The sequence below is a fragment of the Raphanus sativus genome, chromosome 2, assembly GCF_000801105.2.
Source record: "Raphanus sativus cultivar WK10039 chromosome 2, ASM80110v3, whole genome shotgun sequence".
Lineage (NCBI taxonomy): Eukaryota > Viridiplantae > Streptophyta > Magnoliopsida > Brassicales > Brassicaceae > Raphanus > Raphanus sativus.
In genome coordinates, this window is record NC_079512.1 from 30,882,354 (window position 1) to 30,892,576 (window position 10,223).

A 10,223-nucleotide genomic window follows, 5' to 3' on the forward strand; every position below is an offset into this window, starting at 1 on the left:
CTCAAGGTAAAGAAATATTTGTTTTAAACAAACTTACTAAGAAAAAAAATTGTTTTTTCAACCTACTAAACCATATAATTTTTTTAACCCGGAGAACATGATGAGTGAGTGTTAATGAAACAATGCGAAAAGCTTAATTAACCTTTTATTTTTTTTAGAGATTCTTTGTGATTTTATAATCTGTGTCACGGCAAGTTTTAAATTATCTTCAACCGTAAATTGCGTGATTGTAATTAGTCAGGATTTAGACATAATTAGGGTGATTTCAATTTTTCTCTGATTGACATAATCAGCCAAATACGTACATATACCCCATTCCATGAAGGCATGAACACACACCGATTCACCCTTGGCGTGCAGATCATTTATTTTATTTTTTTAATTGAAAAATATGTTATAGCTGATTTAATATGTACATTTTGTTAATTTTTTATAATAAGGTCGATTGAAGAATATTACTAACATTAATGATTTTTCGAAAAATTGTCTTTGAGTCCAATGATGTTTCAAAAATCGACGATTTCAGACTGAGGTAATACATTTTGTTAACAGATTTTGTTAAATGATGTTTTAAATTTTTTGATAATATGATTTTTGGATTCCTCGTAATAGGATTGCAAATGAAGGGTTCTAATGGCACTATTCACAACAGTTTTTAGCAATTTTTAGTCATTTTATGTTTTGTTATATTTTTCAGCATGGTTTTATTATTTCTTATGTTTCGTTTTATCTTTTATTTATAATTTTTAATGATAACAATTTTATATTATATATCTATCTTTTTGTTATCTTTAAATGATAATTTTTTTATTAGTGTCCGCTTAGTCTTATTGATTCACTTTCATGATATATGTTCCAAGTAAAATTTCAAAACTAATACACAAGTTTAAAAATAAAATCGAAGATCAGTTTATTTTTTAGTGAATTTTACATTTATAATTTATATTAATTCAATTTGATCATCCATAAAAATCTACTCACTCCGCGTAGAACGCGGTTTATCACCTATTTCTCATTAAAAGAACAAAAGGATTTCTGACTGTTCGGTAGATATTTCTTCCCATGGATATATACTTATAGTTTTGCAAAGTGATATACAAAAATCGTAGTCCATAACCATATAAATAATTTGCAATGATACAACATTATAAAATTAGAGAATCATCTTCAGAGCGATGATACATCCGAAGTCGTAAAAAAAAAATACAACGTTGAACAGATGAAAATATACGGTCTATCTCCAAACATCAACATCCAAAAAGCAAAAAAACAGAAAAACATTTTTTGAAAAAAAATCAGAAGTCAAAATCTTCATTATCATCAATCTCATGGTCCCATAAAATCCAAGACCCATCGTCTTGTTGGACCATACCTTTGTTTTTTAAAACCCTCCAATGTCCTGGGACCATATATTCATCTTTTAACCCGTCGACTGATTTGTTGACAAGTCCAATGGCTCTTTTCACATCGAGTCTAAATAAGTCAGCGCTGCTCGTCCCTTGAGTCCCCGCAACGCCGTGCAAGTAAGATTCCAGGCAGTGAAACGTCGCAAAATTTCCTGGAGTTTTCATATATTGTGACTTTCTTGTGTCTATTGGCAACTCGTCTCCGACTTCAGCGTAACCTAAGGGTGGATAGATCGGAACTACGTCCGGTAGATTCCTTACCCGCAACACTCGGACATCTTCTAATCTGTTTTGGTTTGATTACACAGATTGATTATAAGTCACACTTTATTCATTTAAACAAAATGTACAACCATGTAAGAAGACACTTAAGATTTTAGCAAAAAAAATAGACACTAAGACGATATACTGCACTTTTACTGGACTTCACGTCTTTGTTTAGTGTTTTTGTAAAAGTAAGGATGACTCCATGTGCATACAACTTTTTAACAGAAATTTAAGTTCTAGATGTTCACAATATTCAGATAAAACATGGATGTTTTTTTTGAAAAACTATCCATTTTTTTGCCAGCGAAAAACTATCCATTCTAATACGAATATCCTGTTTTGTAAGATTTTTATATACCTATAAATTAGCTTTATTTTTTTTGACATCCTACCTAGAAATTAACTTATGAATAGTTAATTATCATTTCCATAGCTTGTATTAACTAACTGATTTTGAATTCATATGTTTTACATGTTGTTGAACTTTTTCTAAATACCACTCATTCGTAATCTAATTTTGACTTATCAAAATGGGTATTTTGTGTTAAAATTCTATGACAGTTATGTTGTAAATGTGGATAGATTGGACAGACGTACCCGGAGAAGAGTTTCTTGTATTCAGAATTTCCAACACGAGGACTAGCAAAGACAAAGGCTGTAACGGGACAAGATTTACGTGGACGGCTCTTTGGTCGGTTATATCCATTAACCACTATATCCGTAGCATTAAGAGTTGCGAGCGCAGCTCCAAGACTATGACCACAAATGCTTATACTAACCTCTTCGTCCTTATACTTCTCCAACAATCTCTCAAGCTCTCGCAATACCTTTTTTTCAAAAATTTAATCTCAAGAAATTTTCTCAAAATACCAAAAGGGTAAAATCATCGTTTAAAAAAGCTATACGTTACCTGGTCACGAGCATTGACCTTATTAAAATGTGATCGTTCGTCCTCAGACATGTAGATTGAGTACCAACCTTGATGAATTTGTACTTGATCATGTTTCTCACCGAAGATTTTTTTGGCATTCACTAAACCGAACTCAAAGTCACTGACCCATTCAAGTGGTTGCACTGAACCTCTCCATGCGATGACTATATCTCTCCGACCAAGAATTTCCGTGCCTTGGTCGTCTGTTACGGCCACGTAACCCATCCAATTTGATTCCTTCGACCATCCCTCACGTGACATTGGGAACAATAGAAATGCCTCAGGCACGTGGATCTCTGATGTCGCGTATAGAAACTGAGTCACTTTGTACTTTGTATACGGATGCGCTTTCTCTAAACCAACCTGTACGTGTTTCAAAATGAGAAAAAAGTTTGTATTAGGTTTCTTGCTTTACAAGAACACACCTTCTCCCTTTTCAAATAAAGTATTATCTTGCTTCTATTAGTGAAACTTCAAATAGTATGTGATCATTATTTTTTAAAGAAAAACATCGGTCATTATAAAGGAATTATAGTCAAATTATATAGATCAACGATTCTTTTATTCTACTCCTCTTATGATTTTCTTCATTTCATGATGTGACATAAGTTAACATGATTCATTTTAACAAACATAAATCGATCCCACAAAGGTATGATGAATAGAAAAGACCATACTGAATGATGAAATTGAAAGGAGGAAACAAACAAGAATTTCACGTTTCATATATAGTTCTATATAGCTTAGTAATTATAACATTTTATAAAAATGAGATGTTACCTTGGCGAAGAAGTCTTTTCTCGAGTAAATGCTAGCACCGGCGTATTTAGATTCGGTGTTTATGTTGAAAGTATCATAACCAGCCTGAGCCATCTCGCCGTAATGTATAATATATTGCCGGAGATCCTGATCCAACGGCTGTAACAACCCTTTCCAATGGTTTTGACCGCTCAGATCTCTCCATCTCTTTGCGATTTCTCTAGACACTATTACTTTCTCCTCCTCTTTCTTCTTCTTCTTTGTAATTCTCGTGAAGCTGAAACATCTCGTCACACTCTTGTCTTCTTCGTCCATAATACTCTAGATATTTAATTTTAATTTTTCTAGTTTAGGCTCAGAGAAACTATTTGGATCAGAGAAGAGCTATATAATGTTGGAAACTTTGGAGATAAAGTATGGTTTGGTTGATATAAATAATGGTTAGCGTAGTTGATGCGTGTTGCAGGGGAAGTATCGTTCTTGATCGAGACTATCTAATATAATATATTTCTTTAATAGACAAAAAGAGTTTCTTAACTAATCCAAGAAGAAGTTCTTTTAACGTTTAAGCAAAGGAATAGCTAACAAAACAAAAGAGGAAAGAATATAAAGAGGACTATTGAATTTCAGTTTGACTCGGTTCACAACCAAGAACTGATGGGGTTGCTTTGGTGTCAAAATTACCCGAATTGAGAATATGCATTATTTGTACTAAACTGAAACTGAAATTGTACCGAACCTTACCAAACAATTGACTTTTTCTTACAAAAAAAATTGGTTATTCCTGTATTGAAAATGTATACGTATTTGGATAATGATTTTGGATCATATTACGTGAAAGCATCGGTAATTCAGTAGTATTGCACTGGTATTACTAATTGTCAATTGCTTGTAAACGTAGAGCACGCTATCTTAACATATTATATGCTTTTAATAGGTCGTTTGATTATCACCTTTACTTGAATAAGATCATATATTCGTTTAATAAAAGTAGAAAATATTCAAAATTGGTATGAAACAAATTTCATACAAATAATTTAATCTTATTTCTAACTACATATAATAATATAGTCGATAAAGAGCAACGTATGGTTCCAAATTTGACGGTCATGTCATATGTATGCTAACAACTAAAATCACATATTTAGTAAAAAAACTAAAACACACATAAATTAGATGATTTCAGTTTTTTTTTTTTACACTAACGGCTATTTTATTATTCAAACTTGAGATGGTAACGATTTCAGATCATAATTATTTATTGGTAAATATATATATATATTTATCTCTTGATCTATTTATCTATTGATCATAATTATCTATTGGTATATATATATTAGATTTATCTTATTCTTCTAACGAAATTTTAGGGGTGTACGTCCGATACAGTTCACATAAATTGTTATGGTGTTTTGTTCGAATGATTAGAACGCTCAAAACCCCAATGCTTCGTTTCACAAAGATACTTCGATAGGGGTTTACGTGGTTTGGATTAGTCTTACATCCATGTTTAGCCCACTAGTGGTTCCTTAGATGCAATAATAATATAGAGCAACGTATGGTTCCGAATTTGACGGTCATGTCATATGTATGCTAACAACTAAAATCACTCATTTAGTAAAAAAAACTAAAACACACATAAATTAGATGATTTCGGATCATAATTATCTCTTTTTTTCTGAACTCAGTAGATCATAATTATCTATTGGTATATATATATGTATATCTTATTCTTCTAACGAAGTTTTAGAGGTGTACGTCCGATACACGTTCACATAAATTGTTATGGTGTTTTGTTCAAATGATTAGAACGTTCAAAACCCCAATCCTTCGTTTCACAAAGGTACTTCGATAGAGGTTTAACTGGTTTGGATTAGTCTTACAAGTTACATCCATGTTTAGCCCACTAGTGGTTCCTTGATGCAATATTTCGTAAAACAAAAGTTTTTTTAAAAAAACGTCATAAAGAAAAGTAGGTTGAAATTTGAAATGAAGTACGTCTTCTGCTATATTCGTAAATCTTTTATAATTTTTTTTTAGTTGAACAATTTGTCACAACTATTAATATTGTTTAAACCATTAAACTCTAACAAGTAGCAACCGGATGGCGATATTCAAAGGAATGCAGGGACATGCCTATGGCAGGGGCTTGTCGAGATGGTTAGAAACAAATGGAGTTAATCAAGAAATATTTATCTCAGCAAAAACAAAAAAACAGTGCTACATGTAAACAGAGCCGTGCTTACAACAATAAAATTGAAAAGGCATTTGCCTCAAGCCCCCAAAGAATATAATATTTTAGGGCCCCGGTTTCACTAGCTCTTTCATAGCGCAATGGTTAATATTCTTTGGTAGTGGTGTGTCAACGTGTGTTCAACCCTCAAGCTCAGTTTTGCATAGAGTATTTTTCTAATTAAATTTATTATATTATCTGAAGTACTAATAGTTTAAATAGTGTTATGTGGCCCAAAAAAAGGTTTAAATAGTGTATTTATGAGCTGCATTCAATCTTTGTTTGTATACCACATTATTTCTTCTATGATTTATATATGTTTTTAATCCATAAAAAATTCTGTTTGAAGAAAATATTTTGTAAGAATTGTTTTTAGCATCTAGATTTTATCTATTTGTTAAAAATTATACCATTTAAATATAACTTATAAATAAATTTTTAACTGTAAAATTTATTTTCTTTAAAAAATTGTCTTAGGCCTCTCAATGTTCTCGCACGGCACTGCATGTAAAAATGATTTTTTGGTTGAATAATTTAACATTTCTTTCAGAAAAAAATAAAGAGTGGGCTAGAATTACAAGTAAAGGGGATATGATATGACGAAGAGTAGAGAATTGCTTTGAAGCAAAATGAAAGAAGGAAATATACGACTTGCTTTGAAGAGTTGGCTAACACCAAGTCATGACGGCCTCACCAACTCATATGTAACCCATCTCCCAACTTGATTCTATGCTTTTTCCTAAATGCTATTGTTCGGAACTTTGGGTTATCCTTTCTTTGTTCCTTCTTTTTGTCATATATATCATCTCGTATATTGGTTATTTTATAACTAAAAAGATCAGTATTATTAATCTGAAGATTATAGTTTTATTAGTATTTACGTCGCTGTTATAATTTATAAATAATTCACGCTTTATTCTTTTAGAAAGGTCTACAGAAAATATAATTATTGAATACCTATAGATATAATAATATTATATCGAAACTAAACCATGAAGATGATATGGAAACACTATAGTGGTTAAGGTTTAAAGGTTTCTACACCCAGGTCTGGGTTCAAACTTCAGGCTATGCAATTTCTTACAGATAAATTCAGGTTTCAAGTCCCGGAAAGAACGGTGGAAAGGTTTACAAGAGATCTACAACATTGTGCAAGTTAACCTGGTCAGACGTGGATCTTCATAGGACGGCTCATGTGATGCAGTTAGGCGTAGATCTCATAAGGCAGGTAGTATTGTCGGTTGTTGAATCGTCTGTATAATATTTCTCATATCATAATTGTAATATAATAATGAATCAGCCTTAAAAAAAAAACCATGAAGATGTACCTTTTGAAATAGGCTTTGAAGTTACAAAAGACCAAGCGTTCAAAAAAACCATGAATATTTCTCATATTCACACTTCTATCGTTTTTGTCTCCTCCCACACAAAGTTACAATGATTTAACTTTAACATTTACAATGATTTAACATTTAAGCATTGAACGTGACAGTGTACAGTGAATTTGATAGATTTATGAGCGGTACATCACATATTATATATGAATATGGATATAACCATACGCTTGTACACATGCACAAAAGCCAAGCGTACATTACTGAGTAATTGCAGACTTTTTTTTTTTTGCTAAATGAGTAATTGCAGACTTGCAGTATAATGTTTGAAGTACTGTAACATGTTGGTGAGAAGATGGTCATAACTCGAATACATCGCTTTACGAGGCCTATTTCATTATTTTCCCAGAAACTGTCACATATAGAAGAAACTGGATCATTTTGAAAGTGCAAGCTGATAAACATTTTCCTGTGTTAAACAAACAGTTTGCACTCATTAATCAGCATGATCATTGATTTATTAGTTCTATAGTTTACACATATTATAACAAAATACTCATAGACCGGCTAACATGAATAGTTTTTTTTTTGGTAAACCAAACATGAATAGTTGTCGATATAGTTCTTCTTCAATCTATTATCTGGTAAAATAGATTTATGCAAATTATTATTATCATTTCACTACACTACGATCACGATATATATACACTTTTCTAATGCTAACTGAAAAAGGGTTAAAAGATTGGGGAATTTTCAAAAATACCACTTTGAAGGTACCATTATTCATTTTTACCAACACTAAGTACACATTTTCAAAAATACCTTATTTATTAAAATGTTAAAGATTCTTATATCTTTGTTTTTATATGCTTTTCAAAATTTTAATCCAAAATTCTAAATCCTAAACCCCCAATTCTAAACCCTAAACCCTAAATCTTCAACTCTAAACCCTAAACCCTAAACTATATACCCCAAATTCAATATCCTAAACCCTAAACCCTGAAACCTCAACTATAAACCCTAAATCCTCAACTCTAAACCCTAAACTTTATACCCTAAACCCTAAAACATCAAACCTAAACCCTAAAACATAAAATCTAAACCCTAAATCATAAACGTTCAAATCTAAACCCTTCATTAAAAGTAGTGGTAAAAGTGGTTAGTGTAAACATGAAAAGTGGTACTATGAAAATGGTATTTTTGGCAATTTCTCTAAAAGATTCGCTATTAGATTAATTAGGGTTGGGGTTGGTACATTAATGAGTGATGGAGAAGAGATAGATATGGATGCCGTTCTATTATTTGTTGCTTAGAGGAAGAAACAAAAGCATGTGAGAAGAGAAAGCTCCTTTTACCATCTCAAATATGGCGAAGTGTCCCAACACAAATCCTATTCATAAATTCACACATACAAAGTTCCATGACCTAACCAACAATACAATAGATCCCACCTTTGAGAAACAAAGATGCAATACTCAAAAAAGGAACAGTTCTGTTAATATGTCTAATTACATTTTTGTGAGTACACAAGTCAGCATCACTAACTTCAAACCAAATTAGCCGTCTTTAATGCTGAGAAATCATATTTTTAAAAGATAATATACTATAACGTAAACTACATTTTCTTCTTTTCCAAATTAAACCCTATCAATGGAATGTTAAAAGCTTAAACATAAAAACACGGCAAGCGATCAGTCATGTTCTTTTTTTTTTGTGCAACGTGATCAATCATAACCAGAAATTCAAACTTCATACATAAGATGCAGTTGGGTATGTGCACACACATGGGTGAATGTGTACAAGTATGTGTGTATTTTGTATGTTACAGCAATGTAGAAAAGACAAGATGCTGATTTTTGTGAAAGGACCACCATCAAATTTTTATTGTTTATGGGGTTTATTTAATTGAACAGATACATATAGACACATGAACATCTATATAGATATGTCATCCCCCACAAGTTATGTGACATTCTTTTCAATTCTCTGTTCTTTCCCCTTCTTCACTGCTGCTCACATAGTCACATTAATTACCAGCCCTTTCCCTTTCAAAGTTAGCTAAGCTTTTCTCAATAAATCAATCTAATCAGTGTCTAAAAAACTTAGAACATACGCTTACAAAATTCTGTTGATTATTCACATTAGACATACAATTATCTAGCTGCACACGGTCAATTTCTGCTTGTGTACAATATTCGAAGTTGTCAAATTCGGGAGAAGGATTTTTAATGTGTTTGATCAAAATACAAAAACAGGGAAATAAATCGACCATATATAATGTTGATATTGTTAATTGCTTATGGGTCTACGTTTTTCTTTTTGAATAATAAAAAGATGGTTTCACTTTTTTTTGCGGATAACTCAAATATTATAAGTCTCTCCAACACAACACAAATCAAATCTAAGCAATGTGAAACTATTTACTTGTAATGTAATGCTGGGAACAAGACTCTTATTTCCTTTTTCCGTTTTTGTTTTTACCAACGTCCAGGTTTTTATAAAAAGTCTATTTTACATTAATATTTAGTGTCATAATGTTGTTAGTTTACCAACTCTTATTTTTTGTAATTATCTTCGGTTTTCTCTGTCACCCTAAATGTTCTAAATTTCTACTATCTCGTTCAGTGGCGGAGCTATAAATATTTTTGATCGGGGTCATAATATATAAATTCAATATTTAGATTTAATATATATATATATATATATATGTTATTATAACAATTTTTTTCTTTTTTAAAAAAAATTAGTAGGACAGAATTTTTTTACATAGATTAATGGAATCAAATACCAGAACTAAATATTATAGAATTTTAGAAAAAAATACACCCAAAATTTTTTTCCCCAAATTTTACTGGGGTCATCTAACCCCACATGTTTCTCTCTGCTTCCTCCCCTAGTCTCGTTCTTAGATCATCCCAACCCACTTTATTTTTATTTAAAATAGAGTTTATAGTCAAATTTATTCCAATTCCATTCTATTTTCTACTTCATACTAAAAAGTAAATTGATTCTATAAATATAATAAAAAAAATTGTTACACCATTTTTACTCTAAAATAGAGTTAGATTGGAATAAAATTCAATTTTGTTATAGAGTTACTCCATTTGAAAAAAAAAATTACATTGGAGATACTTTGAAACATTTATTTTTGGAGTAATACAACCTAGAATTATAATAAAAGTAGGAAACTTTATATTTTGTTTTATAATCTTGCCATCATGAGCTTTTTATATCCATTTTGATCTGTATCTATTATGCCACTACTAGGCCATGATCCGTCGAATATCTTTTTG

The 10,223-nt window shown here is 31.2% G+C and overlaps 1 protein-coding gene across 1 annotated transcript; it reads right to left on the reverse strand.

The window, feature by feature from the left end:
* Nucleotides 1-1,095: 1,095 nt before the first annotated feature.
* Nucleotides 1,096-3,779, reverse strand: LOC108841943 (phospholipase A1-IIgamma). Its single transcript, XM_018614731.2, has 4 exons — nt 3,385-3,779; nt 2,584-2,967; nt 2,271-2,500; nt 1,096-1,692 (listed from the first exon to the last, which is right to left on the reverse strand). The coding sequence occupies exons 1-4, from the start codon at nt 3,676-3,678 to the stop codon at nt 1,296-1,298; spliced, it is 1,305 nt and encodes a 434-aa protein (XP_018470233.1). The 5' UTR covers nt 3,679-3,779; the 3' UTR covers nt 1,096-1,295.
* Between the last annotated feature and the right edge of the window lie 6,444 nt (nt 3,780-10,223).

Excerpts from the sequence above, each read along its gene's own strand:
- LOC108841943 (XM_018614731.2), bottom strand. The coding sequence starts at position 3,678 with ATGGACGAAGAAGACAAGAGTGTGACGAGATGTTTCAGCTTCACGAGA. Across the intron at positions 2,968-3,384 it reads GAAAAGACTTCTTCGCCAAG|GTTGGTTTAGAGAAAGCGCA; the intron begins GTAACATCTCAT and ends AAACACGTACAG. Across the intron at positions 2,501-2,583 it reads AGGTCAATGCTCGTGACCAG|GTATTGCGAGAGCTTGAGAG; the intron begins GTAACGTATAGC and ends TTTGAAAAAAAG.